This window comes from Jaculus jaculus, chromosome 13 (assembly GCF_020740685.1).
Source record: "Jaculus jaculus isolate mJacJac1 chromosome 13, mJacJac1.mat.Y.cur, whole genome shotgun sequence".
NCBI classification, from domain to species: Eukaryota; Metazoa; Chordata; class Mammalia; order Rodentia; family Dipodidae; genus Jaculus; species Jaculus jaculus.
The window spans coordinates 2,658,062-2,680,395 of record NC_059114.1 but is presented as its reverse complement, the minus strand read 5'-3'; the positions used below and the strand labels follow the sequence as shown (position 1 = coordinate 2,680,395).

At 44.2% G+C, this 22,334-nt stretch overlaps 2 protein-coding genes and 1 non-coding gene across 3 annotated transcripts; 2 read left to right on the top strand and 1 right to left on the bottom strand.

Moving 5' to 3' along the window:
* Positions 1–8,160: 8,160 nt before the first annotated feature.
* On the top strand, positions 8,161–9,105 carry LOC105944930 (putative olfactory receptor 2B8). The gene has a single exon (XM_012951753.2). It carries the CDS (start codon positions 8,161–8,163, stop codon positions 9,103–9,105), a length of 945 nt encoding a protein of 314 aa, XP_012807207.2.
* A 2,791-nt stretch (positions 9,106–11,896) lies between these two features.
* Positions 11,897–11,974, bottom strand: LOC123454362. The gene has a single exon (XR_006633329.1). It is a non-coding gene; the product is annotated as a small nucleolar RNA SNORD51 (small nucleolar RNA).
* A 7,138-nt stretch (positions 11,975–19,112) lies between these two features.
* Positions 19,113–20,073, top strand: LOC105944940 (olfactory receptor 1F12; the record flags this gene model as incomplete). Its single annotated transcript, XM_012951781.2, has 1 exon — positions 19,113–20,073. A coding segment is annotated over exon 1 (918 nt), but the record flags the coding sequence as incomplete, so codon positions are not given.
* Positions 20,074–22,334: the final 2,261 nt, after the last annotated feature.

Below are 22,334 nucleotides of genomic sequence, written 5' to 3'. Positions count from 1 at the left end.
TCTGGCTCAGGCTGACCTGGAATTCACTATGTAGCCTCAGGGTGGCCTTGAACTCACGGCGATCCTCCTACCTCTGCCTCCCGAGTGTATACATTTTTTTAAGGTAAGGTTTCACTTTGGTCCAGGCTGACCTGAAATTCCCTCTGTAGTCCTCAGGTTGGCCTTGAACTCACAGTGATCCTCCTACCTCTGCCTCCCAAGTGCAGGGATTAAAGACATGTGCCACCACACCCAGCTAGAAATTTATATTTTATGACTGCTTTCCCTCATTTTAAATAGAGACAGTAAGTTTGCCCCTAGTCAATTTGTCAGGAACAGATTAACTATTGATATCACTGCTCCAGAGCCTTCCACTTCAGCTGCTCCCGGGAGTCATCCAAACTCTGGGTACCTGAACTGAAGCTAATGAGCTACATGGGGCAGAGAACTCTTGGGGCTACTAAAAATAACCATACCCTTAAGTACCTCAGTCCCCAAAGACTGTCCTTGATTTTGGTGGCTTATAAAAGCATTCCTCAAGTACAATGTTAGCCCTTTTATTCATGGGCTGTTTCCATTGAATTAATGTTCTGTCTGTTTAGTTGCAGGTTTGATTGCCTGCCCTAGCTTACACACCCACCGGAACACGGAAACACTCTATTGAATGAATGGACAGCCTTCCTCAGAAAACTCTAGGAATGACAAGTTGTGCCAACAGTAACTTTTAAAGGAATTGGTATTATCTTGGAACCGTCTGAGTGAGTAGCCAAGTTCACTTTCCTAGCTGTTGGCCATTGACCACTTTCCTGGACGATCCTCAGGGTGACAGATCTGAAACATGCTTTTAAGTGGTGTTTGCTTATTGTAAGGGTTCAGTTCTACCTACACTCGTGCCCTAGCTTTTATCTCCAGTTCCTAAACCAAATCCATCACTTGGTAAAGACAAAATGTGCCATTTGGGGGACAAGCATTCATGTGAGTTTATTTGCTCAAAATTAACTTTTCCATCAACATGCCAATCTTTAAGGCTCCAAGAACTATATAGGTCTTTCAAATACCATGTTGCTTTTTTCCAGAAATAGCCAAATGTCTGAAGTCTTTGTTATTTGTCTATGGAAGGTGCCATTTTTTTCATTCCAACACCCATTCACTTCTAAGCCACATAAGGTTGTTCTTTTTGCTGTTGATTTCTTAGACCCATTAATAATGTGATGGTACTACCAGAAGAAAGGATGTGTGTGCACGAGTTTACTATTAGAGTGAGAACAGGAGTCTGGAGTCTAGATTAGGTAAATACCCTTGCCCTGAAGAAATATGTTATTTCTATTTGAACCAAATGCTATGGCCAGATTCCATAGATCTTAAACTACACAATCTGAGCCAAGCATGGTGGCATATACTTTTAATCCCAGAACTCAGGAGGTGTGGTAGGAGGATCACCATGAGTTTGAGGCCAATCTGAAACTACATAGTGAATTCCAGGTCAGCCTAAGCTAGAGCAAGATCCTACCTTGAAAAAAAAAGGGGGGGAGTATCTGTATTGATGACATAGATCTTTCAAGCTCTTTTTGCATGTCAGCTGCTTCCATTTTTTGTTTATTTTTATTTATTTATTTAAGAGACAGAGAGAGAGAATGGCACATCAGGGCTTTGAGCCACTGCAAACGAACTCCAGACACAAACACCACCACCACCTTGTACACCTGGCTTACATGGGTCCTGGGGAATCGAGCCTCAAACTGGGGTCCTTAGGCTTCATGGGCCAAACCATCTCTCCAGCCTTGCTTCCATTTTCTTACAAATACGTGTATAGGGAAAAAAAAAAAAAAAAAAAAAAAAGCCAAAACTGGGTATTCCTGCCAAGTTTGAGCTATCAGCATTTATTACTGTAGACTTCCTCTAGCACACACAACAACATTATCAATAATAATGTCAGCAATTCTCATGACCACTGTGTACCTACTTTATGTACCTGGAATAGGACAGAACTGACACCTTCATCATGGGCTTTCCACTGTGTGGTGGGAATTTATAATGATCATTACAACTTGACAGGTATTGAGCTATTTCTATAGGTAGCTTCTCCTCTAAGAAGAAACACTGAAACCCTAAACACTGGAACTTGTGAGTGTCATCTTATTTGGGAATAGGGCTTTGTATATATAATCAAGATGAGGATATATAATCAATTTGAATGGGTCTTAATCAAATCTGACTGCTATCCTTATTTTAAAAAATAAAACAGGGCTGAAGAGATGGCTTAGTGGTTATGTGCTTGCCTATGAAGCCTAAGGACCCCAGCTAGAGGCTTGATTCCCCAGGACCCATGTTAGCCAGATGCACAAGGGAGCACACCCATCTGGAGTTCGTTTCCAGTGGCTGGAGGCCCTGCTGTGTGTGCTCTCTCTCTCTTTCTCTCCCTATCTGCCTCTTTCTCTGTCTGTCACTTTCAAATAACGAAATACAAATACAAAAAAAAAAAAAAAAAAAAAACAGAGTTGGGCATGGTGGCACATGCCTTTTAGCCCAGCACCCAGGAGGCAGATGTAGGAGGACCACTGTCTGTGAGTTCAAGGCCACCCTGAGATGACATAGTGAATTCCAGGTCAGCCTGGGCTAGCGTGAGACCCTACCTCGAAAAACTGAAAAACCAAAATATAAATAAATAAACCCCCAAATAAAGGAGAATTGCTGATGGCCATGAAAACTGAAACTGAAGAGTTACAGGTGAGAACCAAGGCATGAATACCAAGGAGTGCCAGGAAACTACCAGAAGTGCCAAAATATGCGAGGCAGGATCCTCCTGACGCAGTTTTGGAGCATGCCTGGCTCTGTTCACACCTTGATTTTGGACTTGTAGCTTTAGAACTGAGAAGCAGTAAATGGCTGATGTCTTGAGCCCCCCAGGAGTTTATGCAGCCCTAGAAAACTACACATAACAATATAGGAACTTGTCCTATCAGAGTTTTCAGAACTTATGCTTTTCCTCCTTCAGATGACTTTTTGTGCAACACCGAGAAGAACAAACTCATTTAAAAGCATGTTCCACAATGAGCTAATGAGGCATTGAAGAAATAATAGATCCCTAAAACATTCTTAAGAGGCTTTAACTGGTCGCCCTGCTGGTCAGAAGTTATTTCTTCCTAATCCTTAAGGAGAAGAAGCAACGGTAAGCATTGAGAACAGCTGATAAAACAAATTACTGGGTCGCTGCCACTTTCATCATCCTGGGTATGTTGAAACAAGCCCTGATGGTCCGAAAGATAAAGGAATGTCAAGCCATGGTCCTGACACTCTGACATGAGCTCTACTCAGGCTTCAGGAAAGAGCTGAAACATATTAACACAGTGTCATCTTTCTAGAAGGAGAAATGGCTGGAAAGTAGAAATGGGGATGGAGACTAACATTGCAAATTTATTAATGACAGTTATACTTAGGATACAAGTATTCAGAGTCCCATAATATTACATCTTGGAATTTATTACAAATTAATCGCACCCTTTGGCAATGACTGTAACAGCTACCAGAACAATCGCTAAAATAATTTAGAAACAAAAATTTAGAAGCAAAAATAAATGACACTGGGCTGTAAAGATGGCTCAGCAGTTAAGGAACTTGTAAGCAAAGCCAAAGGACCTAAGTTCAATTCCCCAGTACCCATGTAAAGCACGATGTACAGGGTGGCGGATGCACCTGGAGTTCATTTGCAGTGGATAGAGGCCCCGGTATGTTCTCTCTCTCTCTCTCTCTCATAAATAAATTAAATGTTTTTGTTTTGTCTTGTTTTTCAAAGGCTGGGTATGGTAACATGTGCCTTTAATCCCAGCACTTGGGAGGCAGAGGTAGGAGGATCAGTGTGAATTTGAGGCCATCCTGACACTACAGAGTGAATTCCAGGTCAGCCTGGGCTACAGCGAGACCCAACCTTGAAAGAAAAATTAGCACCAAAAATTATTTTTTTAAAAAAAAAAGGTGTAATAGAAGGTTAAGTAGCCTCTGGACCAAGTCATAAATTTTACAGAGCCGAGCAGAGGTAGGAGGATCGCTGTGAGTTCCAGGCCAATCTGGGACTATAGAGAGAGTTCTAGGTCTGCCTGGGCTAGAATGAGACCCTACTACAAAAAGGAGAAAAGATGAACAGAGCCCTACAAGATTCCATACAACATAACATTAAAAGTCAAATGAATGTTTGAATATGTAGGGCTGCTTATCACCATATATTCTAATGTGTGGGAGGAAGTTTCAATTAAACTGCATGTGTCCAAAGAGACCAATTTTTGCAAGCAGCTAATGCTTTTCTCATATGGGAAAATATACAAATATTTGATAACTATTGTTCAAGATTTTTTGTATTTTTCCCCCAAAACAGCTCTCACCCCTAAATTCATTAATAACCAATGGTCACTTTTAAACTTCAGCATTTTTTTTCATTCTTTTATTTATTTGCAAGAAGAGAGAGAAAGAGAATATGCATGCCAGGGCCTCAAACTACCGCAAATGAACTCCAGATGATGTGCCACAGTGTGCACCTGGCTTTACGTGGGTGCTGGGCAATCAAACCTGGGTCGTTAGGTTTTGCAGGCAAGTACCTTAACCTCTGAGCCACCTGTTCAGCCCCATCCTTCAGCATTTTTAAAATATATATATATTTTATTTGCAAGCACAGACAGACAGAAAGAAGAGAGACATGGAGAGAGAGAATGAATAGGTGTGCCAGAGTGTCTAGCCACATCAAAGGCTTTATGCGGGAACTGGGGAATTGAACTCAGATCATTATGCTTTGCAGGCAAATACCTTAACTGCTGAGCCATCCCTCCAGCTCTCTTTATCTTTTTGTTTGTTTGTTTTGTTTTGTTTTATTTTGTTTTCAAGGTAGGGTCTCACTCTAGCCCAGGCTGACCTGGAATTCACTATGTAGTCTCAGGATGGCCTCAAACTCTCAGTGATCCTCCTACCTTTGCCTCCTGAGTGCTGGGATTAAAGGCATGAGCTACCACACCCAGCTCTTCAGCATTTTTATTTAATATTTTATTTATTTGCAAGCAAAGAGATACAGAGAGAGAGAGATGTGGGGGGTGTTCCAGGGCCTCTAACCACGGCAAATGAACTCCAGATGCTGCTCTTGCATCTAGTTTATGTGGGTACTGGGGAACTGAAACCAGACTTTGCAGGCAAGCACCTTAACCACAAAGCCATGTCTCCAGGCCATCTTCAGCATTTTTATTTACTCCCAAAATTTACCTAGCCACCTTTTTCACTGTATCACATTGAGAGCAGAGTGTATGTAAGAGAGAGAATGTTTGTTTGTGTGTGGTTGTGGGTGAGCATGCCTATGGAGGATCTGAGGATAACCTCAGGTGTGTCCTCACCTTCCTCCTGGTTGGGTTCAGGGTCTCTCATTCATTGCTCACAGCTCACCACTGCACATAGCTGGTCTAGAGCTGCTGGGTAACTCTCTGGACCCTGCCTTCCTTCTGCCATCGTCATGCTAGGACTGCAGATACCAGTCTCACAGTGTCCAGCTTCGTGTGCGTTCTAGGGGTGTGAACTCAGATAGTCACACTTGCTTGGCAAGTGTTTTTTACCCACTGAACTAACTCTCTCTCCAGCCTGAGAGCATTCTTTGAAACTTTTTTCATTGATAATTTTTACTATGTGAACATACTGTAAGTTGATAGGACCCCGTCCCTTTATCCTCTTCTGTCCCCTCTCCTTCGTCCCACTGAAGATCCTCCTCTGTTTTGTTGTCTCTTTCTTTTTGTCCTCCTCTGCCCTCCACGTCAAAATATCTATGGGCCGGGTGTGGCGGCTCACGCCTTTAATCCCAGCACTCGAGAGGCAGAGGTAGGAGGATCACCATGAGTTCGAGGCCACCCTGAGACCACATATTGAATTCCAGGTCAGCCAGGGCTAGAGTGAGCCCCTACCTTGAAAAACCAAATACACACACACACACACACACACACACACACACACACATACACACACACGGACTCAGAACAGTGCAGGTCTTGGGCAGGGTGGATGGGCGTGGACCAGCAACCACTGTGAGGTCATAGATGCACCATGCTGGAGGACAGTGTCCCAAAGGACTCCTGGCCATCCTGTGGCTCTTACATTCTTTCCACCCTGTTATCCACAATGTTCTCTGAGCCTGGAAGGGTGTGAGGAATATCTCATTGAATGCTGAGCACTCAACGGCCTCTTATTCTCTGCCTTAAGGAGCTTGGGTCTCCTCGGTGTCTCCGGCCGTCTCCGTGGAGAAGGCTCTCTTCCAGCACTTCCTTCACAGTGTTCCCTGAGCACCGGCCGGTGAGACAGAGATGACCCTTCAGCACTGTGCCTCCTCTTCGCGCCACCTTGTTCAGTCCCAGGTCTCCCTAGTGTTTGCTCCCATCTATAAAAAAGGTTCTCTAACCAAAACTGACATCAGCATTAATCAAAGGGCATTTTAAATTAAGTTCTTAAGTTAGCATACAAAGAAATATGTTTATGGCATTTTCATACAAATATGTCCTTTTCTGTATTTTTTTTTTCCAAGGTAAGGTCTCACTCTAGCCCAGACTGATCTAGAATTCACTCTGCAGTCTCAGGCTAGCCTCAAACTCACAGTGATCCTCCTATCTGGGATTAAAGGTATGTGCCACCACCCCTGACAAATGTGTCCTTTTAAAATATATATATAAAGGGCTGGAGAGATGGTTTAGCGGTTTAAGCACTTGCCTGTGAAGCCTAAGGACCCCGGTTCAAGGCTCGATTCCCCAGGACCCACATTAGCCAGATGCACAAGGGGGCGCATGCATCTGGAGTTCGTTTGCAGTGGCTGGAAGCCCTGGTGCACCCATTCTCTCTCTTGCTCTCTGCCTCTTTCTCTGTCAGTCTCAAATAAATAAAAATAAAAAATAAAATAAAAACACAAACAAAAAATAAAAATATAATATTGCCGGGTGTGGTGGCACACACCTTTAATCCCAACACTAGGGAGGCAGAGGTAGGAGAATCTCTATGAGTTCAAGGCCACCCTGAGACTACATAGTGAATTCCAGGTCAGCCTGAGCTAGAGTAAGATCCTACCTAAAAAAAAAAATGTATATATATATATGTGTGTGTGTGTGTGTGTGTATTTATTGTGATAGAGACAATGAATATGGGTGTGACAGGGCCTCCTGCCATTGTAAAAGAACTCCGGATACATGTGCCATTTTGTGCATCTGGCTTTACGTGGGTCTTGGGGAATTGAACCTGAGCCATCAGGCTTTGCAAGCAAGTGTCTTTAACCCCTACGCTATTTCTCCAGCCCCCCCAAATGTGTCTTATACTTTATGTTAATTCATTCCCTCCCTCCACTATCCAGACCTCTTCCTAGGCCATAGTAATAATGTCATTCCTTCCCACTCTTATCACTCTGTCTTGTCTTTCCATCAAAGAATTAAAGTATTTCAAAGTGGCTCTATGTCTGTTTTGTGCAGAGAAGACATTTATTTTCTGATTAAAAAAAAATTTTTCAGGCTCAACATGTTGGAGGCTCTGGGTTTGGACCCCAGCTCCTCCAAAAATGTTAAGAGGTTCCATTTTGCTCAGGTGTTATGTACAGTTAAATTTGAATCATAGGGTGTGATGAGAAAAAGATGGGGATATTTTAATAATAATAATAATAATAGTTATTTTAATAGAAAAGATGATTATGTATGTGGGGGGTGATTTTATCTTAGGAAGTGCAAAGCGAAACATTTAAAAAATAGTTCGAGGCCACCCTGAGATGACATAGTCAATTCTGGGCTAGAATGAGACCCTACCTCAAAAAAAACAAAACTAAATAAATAAATAAATAAAATGAAGAGGAGGAGGATAACAGAGTCCCTCGCATGACACGGTGGAATCTATTTAAATTCTGCCTTTGCTGGTTACTAGATGAAACGCCCTAGGAAAAAGTACTGAGCCTTTAACACACTGCGTCCTTGGCCACTCCGGTAGTATTCTTGTGGGAAAATGCATAGAACTTGCTGATGTGGTGGGAAGCTGGCCACGTACAGATTTGCTTTTCTCCCCACTTGCCAGCAAAAACGTGGTCCTGGAAACAGCTCAGCGTCGCAACTCAGTTCCACTTCTGCAGGCAAGGAACGTGGCTGCAGCCGCCAGGTAAGTGGGACATAACCTCTTGCTGCTGGCAGGTAGGATGCAATGGACAGAGCCAACGACAGCGCCTTCTCTGGGTTCATTCTCCTGGGCTTCTCCAACAGGCCCCAGCTGGAAGGGGCTCTCTTCGCGGTCATCCTGGTCGTGTACGTGATCAGCCTCCTGGGCAACAGCACCATTATTCTCCTGTCCGTCGTGGACCCTAGCCTCCACACGCCCATGTATTTCTTCCTGTCCAATCTCTCTCTCATGGATCTATGCTTGACCACGTGCACCGTCCCCCAGACACTGGCCAACTTCAAGGGACAAGACAAGACCATCACCTATGGGGGCTGTGTGACCCAGCTGTTCATCGCCTTGGGGCTTGGGGGCGTGGAGTGCGTCCTTCTGTCTGTCATGGCCTATGACCGCTACGCAGCCGTGTGCCGCCCTCTGCGCTACACGGCGGTCATGCACCCGCAGCTGTGCGTGCAGCTGGTCACGACCGCTTGGCTTACAGGCTTTGGCAATTCCGTGGTGCAGACAGCGTTGACCATGACTCTTCCCCTCTGCGGAAGGAACCACCTGGACCACTTCTTCTGTGAGGTGCCCGTGATGCTGAAGCTGGCCTGCGCCAACACCTCCATCAACGAGGCTGAGCTCTTTGCCGTGAGCGTCTTCTTCCTGGTGGTGCCCCTCTCGCTCATCCTGGTGTCCTATGGGCACATCGCTCGAGCTGTGCTCAGGATCAAGTCAGCCCAGGGCCGGTGGAAGGCCTTTGGGACCTGTGGTTCTCACCTCCTGGTGGTCGTCATTTTCTTCGGGACGCTCATCTCCATGTACCTGCAGCCTCCCTCCAGTTATTCCCAGGATGTGAACAAAAGCATCGCGCTCTTCTACACGCTGGTGACCCCTCTGCTCAACCCCCTGATCTACACGCTAAGGAACAAGGAAGTCAAAAGTGCACTGCGGAGAGCCGTGTCCAGGATCATGGACGAGAGAGAGAGTTAATGCGAGGCTGCTGGCTCAGACACCTATGTGCTGGGGGACCTTCCATGCAGCTAAAATCTAGTTTTAACTTAATAAATAGTCACAAAACATCTACTAAGTACCAGTCATTGTTATAGGTGCATGATAGAAGAAGAGACAACGGGGTTGGGGGGAGATATTATCCTATGTCAAAACAGAGAGAAATTGGGCTGGAGAGATGGCTCAGTGGTTAAAAGGCGCTTGCTTGCAAAGCTTGACAACTTGGGTTTGATTCCCCAGGACCCTTGTAAAGCCAGATACACGAAGTGGTGCATGCATCTGGGGTTTATTTGCAGTGGCAAGAGGCCCTGGTGCTCTCTCACTTGCTCGCACGCACTCTCTCTCTCTCTCTCCAAATAAATAAAAACTTTTTTTTAATCAGAGAGAAGCTCTGATCACTTGGGAACTTCCAGCTGGGATGGCTTGGCCCCCAGCCCTTACTCTCCACATGGGTTCTTTATACCCTCCAGCTCCCCACATGGCAGGAGCTCTTTGAAGTTTCTTTTCTCTTTCTTTCCACTTTTTTCCCCAGGCCCTCCACGTGGGCTTTCTAGCTACTTGGGTGTCTGTCCTTGGATCGGTACTTCCCTCAATAAATATAATAATTTAATAATTTTTGTAAAATGAAAGAAGCCAGATAGGGAAGTGCACGCCTTTCATCCCAGCACTGAGGAGGCAGAGGTAGGAGGGTTGCTGTGAGTTCTAGGCCAGCCTGGGACTACAGAGTAATCCAGGTCAGCCTGGGCTAGAGTGAGACCCTACCTTGAAAAAAAAAAAAAAACAGAAATCCCTGTTGCCACTGAGCAAAACCTTCTTTTGTTTTGTTTTTTCAAGGTCTCACTCTAGCCCAGGTTGACCTGATACTCACTCTGTATTCCCAGGCTGGCTTTGAACTCACAGTGATCCTCCTACTTCTTGCCTCCCAAGTACTGGGATCAAAGGAGTGTGCTACCATGCCTGGCTAGCTAAACCTTCTTATTAGGGAGAATGTAAGTAAAATAACTTAAAATAAATTATACAAAATGCATTGTAAAGCCACATGGAATAAATAGATGCAACATAGCTGATTCTCACAATGGAATTTGACCAGAGGTGGTGGTACATGCCCGTGACCCCCAGCACTCGAGAGGCTAAAGCAGGAAGATTGCAAGTTCAGGGCCAGCCTGGGCTACAGAATGAGTACAAAGGACACAGTGCAATGCTGTCTCAAAAAGATGTAATCTAGTGGCCAATTTTTGGACAAAAATTAGAGTGATGGTTTTTTAAATGAAACTTTTTACTATCTTAATTACCGTGAATTAACTATATTACTACTTGAAAAGGGTGTGTACGTGTGTGAATGAATATATTCAGCAAAAATCCACAATTTAATAAAAACCCAAAAATAGTTTCAATGATTTTAAAGCATTCATGTATTTGGTGGTACAGACCAGCAGCATATATTGAAGCGGATTTATGAAATCAGGTCATCTGGCATATACGAGTTTACGAAATATTTTCTTGAACATTTTTTAAATATTTTATTTATTTGAGAGAAAGAGGCAGATATGTGTATAGAGAAAATGGGTGCACCAGGGCCTCTAGCCACTGCAAATGAACTCCAAATCCAGGCACTACTTTGTGCAGCTGGCTTTACATGGGTACTGGGGAATCAAACCCAGGTCCTTCAGCTTTGATGGCAAGCACCTTCACAGCTAAGCCATCTCTCCAGCCAGACTACCCTATTTTAAGGGACGTTAGAAAGTGTTTGTTCTATTATTCATTTCTCTAACATAATATATTAACAAATCTTCAAACGTGCCATTGTCAAAGGTTCAGATGAGGCAATCACATGGTCGCACATGCCCACTAGGTGGCACAAGCATCTGGAGTTCGCCTTGGTGTGCCCCCTTTCTCTCTCTGTTTCTCTCTGTCTCTCTTTCTCTCTCTGTCTGTCTGTCTGTCTGTCTCTCTCTCTTTCTCTTTCTCAGAAAAATAAAAAAAAAATGGGTAGTCAATTGTTGAATTCCCTAGTGGAATGTCTTTTTAAATTTTTGTTGTTGTTGTTGTCTTTGTTTTTTCAAGGTAGGGTCTCACGCTAGCCCAGGCTGACCTGGAATTCACTATGGAGTCTCAGGCTGGCCTTGGTGATCCTACCTGTGCCTCCAAAGTGCTGGGATTAAAGGTGTGCACGCCGGCTTTCTAATTTTTTTTATTTATTTGAAAGTGGGGGCCAGGGCCTCTTGCCACTGCAAATGAACTCCAGATGCACGTGCCACTTTGTGCTTCTGGCTCTACATAGGTACTGAAGAACTTCACCCAGGCTGGCTGGCTTTGCAAGCAAGCACCTTCAACCACTGAGCCCTCCCTAATGGTCTTATCTCCGCTTGTATCGAGTAATTTTGAGTGACTTCTGGTTATTACAAAAGGTATGATTATCATTTCTTGAATCTTTATTTTCCCCTTTTTTATATTTTTATTTACTTATTTGAGGGGGAAATGGGCACACCAGGGCCTCCAGCTGCTGCAAACAAACTCCAGACACATGTGCCACCTTGTGCAGCTGGCTTACATGGGTACTGGGGAATCAAACCTGGGTCCTTTGCTTTTGCAGGCAAGAGCCTTAACCACTAAGCCATCTCTCCAACCTGCCTTTTAGACATTTTCATACATGTATATAATGTGTTTTGATCCTGGTCCTCCAATTTACCCTTTCATTCCCTTCACCCTTCTATTAACATCCTTCTTGCTCCCTCTTAATCCCCATCTTACTTTCATGCCTTTTGTTTTTTCTCAGACTATCAGAAAAACTCAAATCCATCAGGAGTTCAGTGGAAAGATGATAATTTGATTTTATTCATCATGCAGCCATGCCTTTTTTATCCCACTGAGTTAAGTTAAGTTGCTTGCATGATCCTGAGAGGAAAGTTATTTACTGTAGAGTAGGCATTTGGCTAGTGGCTGCACCACTGATGAACCCAACTCCCCTTTCCCAGCTGCCCTCAGCTAATCTGAGAGAATGGGGTCTCGTGGACCCTTGCCCCATCAGTGGCGAAATATTGACAGGCTCTGTCTTGTGTTTGAAACCACAACTGCTGTGAGATCGTGTTACAGCCAAAGACAGAATTAATAATGACAATTTCCTGGACTTCACATTCATGCCAACTAGCTTCATGGGTAATCATATTGGTTTTACAATATAAAGGTTTCACACAATAGCTCCTCCTTATCTACAGAGGTACCTTGTAAGACCCTCAAGGGATGTGAAACTTTAGATAGTACTAAACCCTATATATAGGTCTGAAGTAATGAGGTTATATTTGGAGCTAAAAAGACAATGTTTTCATATAGATAGATTCAGGATGAACCTAGGTATTATCTATTCTGATAATTTTACATTTTAATTTATTCTCCAACCATGCCTTCAGTTCTTGGATGAAAGATTGATAATCTTTCCCTGAGAAAGATCTAGAATTTGTTTTCAGTGGTAGGAGGCCCTGGCTTGCCCATTCATTCATTTTCTCTCCCTCTCTCACTCTCTCTTCCTCTTTCTCTCTCTTCCCCCCACCCCCCACCCTCTCTCTCTGTCTCTCTCCTTACAAACAAATAAATAAAACGTAAACTTACCATCATGACTACTTCTGCTCTTTAGGACCATTATCAAGAAAACTTATGGGGCTGAAGAGAGGGCTTGGCGGTTAAGGCACTTCCTGTAAATCCTAAAGACCCATGTTAGACTCTCCACATCCCACATAAGCCAGATGCACAAAGGTGAGGTAAGCGCAAGGTCTCACATACCCATTAGGTAACGCAAGCATCTGCAGTTCGATTTCAGTGGCTGAGGCCTTGGTATGCCAACTCTCTCTCTCTTTCTCTCACACAGCCATGGTGAAGCTACTCAGCTTGTGACCATGTGAGCCAACCTAACAAATCCCTTCTTTTTTTTTTTAATTTTTTTTTGTTCATTTTTATTTATTTATTTGAGAGTGACAAAGAGAGAGAGAGAAAGAAAGAGGCAGATAGAGAAAGAGAGAGAATGGGTGTGCCAGGGCCTCCAGCCATTGCAAATGAACTCCAGACACTTGTGCCCCCTTGTGTATCTGGCTAACATGGGTCCTGGGGAATCGAGCCTCGAACTGAGGTCCTTAGGCTTCACAGGCAAGCACAATATATATATAAATTTATTTATTTATTTGAAAGCCAAGACAGACTGAATGGGCACACCAGGGCTTCCAGCTGCTGAAAACGAACTTCAAACGCACGCACCACATTGTGCATATGGCTTTACTGTCAGGGTCCATTGGGCTGGCATTGAATCCATAGCATTGGGCTGTTTGGAAACAAGACTTTTGCACCTGCAAGTAAGCAAGACTGTGTACATTCAGTGTTACTGACAAGAGCTGACCGTTCCTTGATCATTTATGCTTGTATTGCCAGGAACAGAGGGTTTGTTTCTCTCCCAACCTTGAAATAATCTTTTGTACTGAGAAGTGGTCGAGGTACGTAACTCTGTAACAGAAAGAAGTTGTTTTGATAGAAACTTGTGTGAAGGTCATGGAATTTTTGTACATGGGTAAACTGTTTGCAAGAACATATTAAAAGGGACTGCTGAGAAATAAACGGCGCTTCAGCCCTGGGCTGGAGTCCTTGCTTTCACTCTTTTCTCCTGTCTTTCTTTAATCCTCACTCCCCATCAGACTCAAACCATTTCAGCCAGCAGGCTCCAGCACTTTACATAGCCTTTGGAAAATCAAACCTAGGTCATTGGGTTTTGCTGGCAGGTGTCCTAATTGCTGAGCCATCCCTCCAGCCCCCAAATATCCTCTTATAATTTTATAAACATGTATGTAATTATATATCTATGTTGTTCTATTCCTCGGAAGTACCTGAAGTTAGTACACAGGCCCACTCTCCAGGATAAGGCTGAGTTGAAATCTCTGAGTACACTAGTGGACCCATGCACTGCTCACCGCAGCTTGACAGTTTGAGCCCTGTGTGGTTTGATACTTGGTCACTAAGTGCTTACCTACTAAGAATTGTTATGTCTTCGTGGAGACTTCACCCCTCTGCTGTTTCACCATGCCCCTCATCATGCCAGTTTATTTTATTTTATTTTGCTTTGGAGTCTTCTCTGCCTGGAATTAGTATCTTCACTAGAGTTTTCTTTTGATCAACATTGGCATGATATGTCTTTCCCCAACTTTTTCATGTTTTATTTTTGTCTTTGTACTCAAAAGTGGGTCATTTATAGATGATCAACAGTTGGGTCTTATCCTTGATCCACTATGACAATCTCTACAGTTTAATTGGTACACTTATTTAAATAAGAGTTTAAAGCAACAATTGATGGAATTGAAGTACTATCTTCCATGTTTCCTGTTCATTACCTTGGTTTTCTGTTATTAGTTTTGTTTTTTCACCCTTGTTCTGCCATTTATGTTTTTTTAATATTTTAATTTCATTTATTAGAGAGGGGAGGAGGGAGACAATGGGCATGCCAGGGCCTCCAGCCACTGCAAACAAACTCCAGACACATGCGCCACCTTGTGCATCTAGCTTATGTGGGTCCTGGGGAATCAAACTTGGATCCTTGGGCTTCACAGGCAAGTGCCTTAACCACTAAGCCATCTCCCTAGCCCCACTTATGGTTTTTATTTATTTATTTATTTTTGTTATTTGAGGTAAGGTCTCACTCTAGCCCAGGCTGACCTGGAATTCACTATGTAGTCTCAGGGTGGCCTTGAGCTCATGGTGATCCTCCTACCTCTGCCTCCCGAGTGCTGGAGTTAAAGGCGTGCAGCACCACACCCAGCCCCTACATACGGTTTGTTAATTGAATATTGTATATTATGACAGAGTTTTTTTCCAAGCATATCAATCATATTCGGTTGACACAGTTCTTGCCTGCCATGCAGGAAGACCTGGGTCCCATTCCCCAGCACTGTATAAAACTAGGCAGGGTGATACGCACCTATAATCTCAGCTCTCAGGAGATAGAGGTAGAAGGATCAGGAGTTCAAGGTCATTCTTGGATACACAGAAGTTCAAGAAAGAGAGAGACAGAGGCAGGGATAGATAGATAAGTAGATAGGTAGAAAGAATGAACCTTGGTGCTTTCATTGTTGCTTTGAATGGTTGGGCTACATGCCAAAACCAATAATGTGTAAAAAGCTTGGTTACCAGATACAGTGCTTTTGGGAGGTGGTACAAATTTAAGAGGGAGGACCTAGAGGGAGGAATTTGGGTCACTGGAGAACCCCCTTTGAAGTAAATATTGGGTCTCTCTCTCCCTCTCTTGTATTCTCTTTCCCTCCCTCTCCCTTTATTTCCCTTCCTCCCTCCTACCTGCCTCCCTCTGTCTTTTTCTGAAATCTTCCTCTATCAAATGAACAAACTCAGCATATTCAACTAGAGATGGCTGGTGTTTGAAGCCCCCGAGTTTCCAGTGTTCTGTTATACAGACCACCACTTGCTGACACATACTCTTTGGCCATGTTTTCCACAATCGCACAGCATCCCGCAACACAGTGCCTCCCCAACCCTAGGTGTTGGCCCCAAGATAACCCTTGCACCAAGCGTGTGAGGGACCACTCCTCTGCTACATTAGCCTCAGTACTGGGGAACATAGCGTATGATGAGATACATAAGTCCTGGCCATATGGCCATGGTCTTGCCTCCTTTGTCACAAAATGGGACCTTGGATGTCAGGCAACACTGACCAAGGGGGCATTTGCAAGCTCAAAAATGGTATTTGGGGCTTAGCAGTTAAGGTGCTTACTTGCAAAGCCTGACGACTGGAGTTCGATTCCCCAGTGCCCACATAAAGCCAGATGCACAGGTAGTACATGTATCTGGAGTTCATTTGCAGTCACTGAAAGCCCTGGTGTGCCCATTCTCTCTCTCTCTCTCTCTCTCTCTCTCTCTCTCTCTCTCTCTCTGCTTGCAAATAAATAAAGAACTATTTTAAATACAAAATTAAATTAAATTTAAAGATGGTATTTCTAGGGCTGGAGAGATAGATGGCTTAGCTGTTAAGGCACTTGCCTACAAAGCCAAAGGACACAGGTTCAACTCCCCAGGACCCACATAAACCAGATGCATAAGGTGGCACATGCATCTGGAGTTCATTTGCAGTAGGCCCTGGAGTGCCCATTCTCTTCCTCCCTTCCTCCCTTCCTCCCTCCCTCCTGCCCTCCTTCCCTCTCTCTCCCTTCCTCCCTCTCTCTCTCTCTCTCTCTCTCTCTCTCTCTCTCTCTCTCTCTCTCTCTCAAATAAAATAAAAAACAAAGTTTTAATAAAATAAAGTATGGTATTCCTAAGAGAGTATCTCAGGCATGGAGCACACTCCCTGCATTAGGTAACTTGTCCATTCTGCAGAACTACTCAAACTGCCGTGACATTTGTTGCTTGAGAGGGTCTTGGGATGAGAAGAGTGAGGTGCTCCACCCTCATGGAAGCCTGTGAACAACCCTTAGATCTTTTCATTCCTTGAAGGAAAAACCCTGGAGAATAATTTCCCAGGGAATTGTCCGTACAGTTGTGACTAGGAACCCACAAGGGGAATGAAGTAATTATTGCTAAAGTTGAGGATGCTTGTCACAGTTGGGGTTCCCCAGGGCTCACAGCAGCTGTAACATGGGAGTCGTTCGGTCACCCTCATCTCACTGCACCATGGATGCCCTGCTTAAGAGTCATCCCTTCCCCTGCCGTGCACACTCCGAGGAGGGCAACATTCTCCCTTTTGATATCTTCCCTTAGCTCAGGAGAAGCCAATTCACTGTCCAGGACAGATGAACATCTGGTAAGTGTGATGGAAGGCGAGCAGACTTGGAGAACCAGAGAAAACATGTCGTTCCATAGACAAGAAAAACATGTTCAGCCGGGGGTGGTAGCACACATGCACTACATTTCAATAAATCTTATTTTCAGAAGCTGTGGGTATAACATAGTGGCAGAGAACTTGCCTAGCATGCATGAAGTCCTCATCGCCAGAACTGCAGGAAGAACGATGGGAGGAAGGGGGAAGGAGAGAAAAGAAAGAAGGAAGGAATGAAAGGAGGGAGGGAGGGAGGAAAGGAAGAGAGGTAAGGGAAGGGAAGGAGTGAGGGCAGGAGGAAGAGAGGGTGGGAGGGAGGAAGAGAGGAAGGAAGGAAGGTGGAAGAATGGAGAGAGAGAAGGAAGGGAAAGGGAGAGAAGAAAGGGAAAGAGGGAGAAATCTTAGTTCAGGTCTTGGCTCTACTAAAATTTAATGCCTACATAATGAGAGTGGATGATACACATAATGGTGCACAAAGTGAGCATCCATGGCTGTATGATGGTCATGACCAAGAAGATGCTCAGTGTGGCACAGGGCCCTTGGCAGTGGCAACCATTATGTTTTTGTCTGGGTGTAAAGAATGTGCTTTGCTTGCAGAGCTATAGGGTTTGTTCAGTTGGTTTCACGTGCACATTATTGTTTTATATTTATATCAGAAAAGGCTCCTGAGTGTCTGATAAATATATTCATGTATTCAGAAAATACATATTGACTGGAACACCCAGCCCACAGGTGCTGGGGAGGGTTTCAATTTAGACTAAACTTGGGCCCCACTCCAGTACCATTCTCCCTCTTTATTTATTTATTTCTCTTTCTTTCTTTCTTTCTTTCTTTCTTTCTTTCTTTCTTTCTTTCTTTCTTTTTGTTTTGTTTTCTTGTTTGTCAAGGCAGGGTCTCACTCTAGCCCAGGCTGACCTGGAATTCACTATGTCATCTCAGGGTAGCCTCAAACTCACAGCTATCCTCCTACCTCTGCTTCCCAAGTGCTGGGATTAAAGGCATGCGCCACTATGCCCAGCTTCTTTATTTATTTTTAATTATTTATTTTATTTCGGGGGGGCGGGTTCTGAGGTAGGGTCTCACTCTAGCCCAGGCTGACCTGAAATACACTATGTAGTCTCGGGTGGCTTTGAACTCATGGCAATCCTCCTACCTCTGCCTCCCAAGTGCTGGGATTAAAGGTGTGCACCACCACGCCCAGCTTCTCTCTTGGCACTCTTTTCCTGTGTTCCCCTTCAGCTTTATCTACATAACAGAACTGTATGTGTTCTATGACTTTTTAACTCACTTGGAACTATAAGTCATAGTTCAAGTAAACTATTTGAGGTTTGGCTTTCTATATTTGTGGAACAAATGAGTAAATTTTTGTTGTGAACCTAAATGAGATAAACTAGTACAGCCTCACCATATATAGCCAGGATGGTAGGCATATGGATAACTTTCAAGTATGATGGCTCATGTGGTGTTGGACAATTATTTAAGAAAAAAAATACCATTTAAACCTCAGTGGCTGGCATGGAGCCAATTAGTATATCTAACCAATTAGTATGTTCCGACACAAGAGATGGTCAGGCAGCAACAAACACCATAGAATGTGTAAGAGCTCATGTCCTACATCAATGGATCTAGGTGGAAGAGGGGAAAAGGAACATGGAAGTAAAAGTGGGGCTGGAGAGATGGCTCTGTGGTTAAGGCATTTGCCTGCAAAATCTAATGACCTGGGTTTGATTCCCCAGCACCCACATGAAGCCAGATGCACAAAGTGGTGCATGCATCTGGAGTTCATTTGCACCTGGAGGCCCTAGTGTACCCATTCTCTTTCCCTGTTGCTCTCTGCTTAGAACTAAATAAATATTAGAAAAAGGGCTGGAGAGATTGCTTAGCAGTTAAAGCAGTTACCTGGCAAAACCAAAGGACCCAAGTTCAATTCCCCAGGGCCCACTTAGGCCAGATATACAAGGTGGCGCTAGCGCCTTGGAAGTCTGGTGATGCGAGGCTCCGTCAAGGGTGAGTGCACATGGAGACAACAGATGAGGGGCGCAGCATAGTGCAGGCTCAGTCATGTTTAACAGAGAGCACCAGTCAGGAGCTAGAATGGTCTAAAAAGAGGCCATTTGTTTGATATATATGACTAGGACTGAGTGAATACACAAAAAAAAAAAAACTAATGGAAATTACTTTTTATGTAGTGAAATTTTATTTCATTCTCTGGATCTTTATACAGATATATCCAAGCAATGAAAATGGTAAACCACACCAGGGTCGTGGAATTTCTCCTCCTGGGCTTCTCAAGTTGGCCTGGACAGCAGGGGCTCCTCTTTGCACTCTTCCTGTGTCTCTACCTAACAGGGCTATTTGGAAATTTACTCATCTTGCTGGCCATTGGCTCAAACAGTCACCTCCACACACCCATGTATTTCTTCCTTGCCAATTTGTCCTTGGTAGATCTCGGTCTTCTTTCAGCTACAGTCCCCAAGGTGCTACTGGACATCCAGACCCGGTCTCAATCCATCTCCTTCCCGGGATGTTTGGCTCAGATGTATTTCTGCATGATGTTTGCCAACATGGACAACTTCCTGCTCACCGTGATGGCGTATGATCGCTATGTGGCCATCTGCCACGCTTTGCACTACTCCATTATGATGGTACCGCGCCTCTGTGCCACTCTGGTGGCTGTGCCTTGGCTCATTGCCACTTTGAACCCTCTCTTGCATACTCTCATGATGGCCCGACTGAACTTCTGCTCTGAAAATGTCATCCCCCACTTCTTTTGTGATGTCAACTCTCTCCTCCCTCTGTCCTGTTCTGACACTAGCCTTAATCAGCTGCTGGTTCTGGCTGCGGTGGGACTGATCTTTGTGGTACCATCAGTGTGTATCCTGGCATCTTATGGTCACATTGTCTCCACTGTGATGACAATTCCTTCTGTCCAAGGAAAACTCAAAGCTTTCTCAACCTGTGGCTCTCACCTGGCCTTGGTTATCCTGTTCTATGGAGCCATCTCGGGGATCTATCTGAGCCCTTCCTCCAAGCATACCATGGGGAAGGACTCAGCTGCCTCAGTCATTTTCATGGTTGTCGCCCCTGTGCTGAATCCCTTCATCTACAGCCTCAGGAACAAGGAGCTGAAGAGGGCTTTAAAAAAAATCCTTGCCGAATCTTTGATCCCAGCACTCAGAAGGCAGATGTAGGAGAATTGCTGTGAGCTCAAGGCCACCCTGAGACTAAACAGTGAATTCCAGGTCAGCCCGGGCTTGAGTGAGACCCTACCTCAAAAAAAACAAACAAAAAAAGAAAGTAATTAGTTAACTAATTTAATTTAATTTAAAAAAAGACCCTTGGCCAGAGTAAAATCTTTTCCCAGTGATATACTGAGATCTTTTTTATTTGTACTTAATTGCACTGGATGTGTGTAAATCAATACCATATACATATGCTGCTTTTTTTCTGTTTTGGTTTCTCGAGGTAGGGTCTCACTCTAGTCCAGGCTGACCTGGAATTCACTAGTCTCAGGGTGGCCTTGAACTCACAGCAATCCTCCTACCTCTTCCTCCCAAGTGCTGGGATTAACGGTATGCACCATCACGCCTGGCTCTACATGTGCCACTTTTGATGTTTGGCTTAATGTGGGTGGCTAGAGACTTGAATCTGGGACATCTAGCCAAATGCGGTGGCACATGTCCTTAATCCCTGAATTTGGGAGGCAGAGGTAGGATTGCTGTGAGTTCAAGGCCAGCCTGGGACTCACAGAATTAGTGTTAAGTTCCAGGTCAGCCTGGACTAGAGTGAGATCCTTACTGTGAAAAAAAAAAATTACACTGTTATTTACTCTGAAACACACATATTATTATCAACATGAGAAACAGTTCACACTGTATTTAATGTCTGTGCCCTAAGCCCAGCATGGTGGGACAGGCTTGTCATCTCAGCTACTTGGGAGGCTAAGGGTAAGAGGGGTAAGGCTTGACAGGGGTACAGAGTGAGTTCAAGATCAGCTCGTGGGCGGGAGGGAGTGTTCAGCAGTTAAAGTACTAGTCTGTGATACCCCATGGGGTACCCACATAAGCCAGATGCAACTGTTTGCCTGAAGGAACTGCCCTGAGGTCCTCCCTTACCTCTTACCTTGAGGGGAAAAGTAGAGGAAAGCCCCAAGATCCCCCAGAAATGTATTCTCAGGATGACTATTTGCTGTGTGCCTGGGACTCAGTAAAACCAACCCTGAACCCACACTGGACACAGCAAAGTGGACAGGCTTCTGAGGCAGTTTAGGGCCCCAGAAAGTATGTCAGGAGTGGTCTCTGGCACGTGCTTTTGGAAGCTTTATTGGGTTTCCAAAAATGCACTCCCCCAAGTAATAAACTCATCTTCTGGGCTGGAGAGATGGGCTCAATGGTTAAGGCACTTGACTGCAAAGCCTAACAACCCGTGTTCAATTCCCCAGTTCCCATAATGTCAGATGCACAAGGTAGCGCATTCGCCTAGAGTTTACTGTTCCTAATCTCCTTATTTGCGGTTTGTTTAAGGATCTGCTTCAATCCCAAGGTACTAACTGCCCAGTAAATGTTAGCATGAAGGTAGTCAAGAAGTGATTCCTTGCTAAGTTGTGAACTCAGTTTTCAATGGATGGCACTTGATGGAGACAGGACAGTTAGCTGAGGAGATACAGTATGCTTAGCTTGATGGCTGAAGTTGAAATAGAGTCTGGGTTATAGAGCCCTACTTTACTGCCTGTCTTCCACAAGTGGGACAATGCTTATAAAAAGCATTGGGACAGTAGCTGTGTAAGCACTTGAAGAACACATCCAGGAAAGGAGTGAAACTGTTCCATCACATCAAAGGAATGGCGTTATAACTTAGGAGAGGTTCAGACTGGGGGGAAGGGCTTATCTTGCATGAGTCTCCCCTTTATGTTTCCACTTACAACCACACAGACTTTTCAAGATTCAACTTGAAACTTGGCATAGTAGTACCGCCTTCAATCCCAGCATTTGGGGAGGCAGAGGTAGGAGGATTGCTTTGAGTTTGACGCCAACATGAAACTACAGAGTTACAAGTCAGCCTAGATGAAAGTAATACCCTACCTCAAAAACAAAAACAAACAAAAAGGTTCAAGGGATTGGAGAGATGGCTCAACTATTAAGGTGCTTGCCTGCAGAGCCTAACATCCTGGGTTCAATTCCCCAGTACCCACATAAAGCCAGATGCACAAAATGGTGCATGGTTTGGAGTTCGTTTGCAGAGGCTAGAGGCCTTGACGTACTCATTCTGTCTCTCCTTGCAAATAAATTTTTTTGAAAAAAAATTTTAAAGATTCAATCTGGCTCTGTGGTCTTCATTACATACTCTTGAGAATTAATTAAAAAAAAAAAAAAAACTTAGCCGGGCGTGGTGAGACTCCATAGTGAATTCCAGGTCA

Excerpts from the sequence above, each read along its gene's own strand:
- LOC105944930 (XM_012951753.2), top strand. The coding sequence starts at position 8,161 with ATGGACAGAGCCAACGACAGCGCCTTCTCTGGGTTCATTCTCCTGGGC.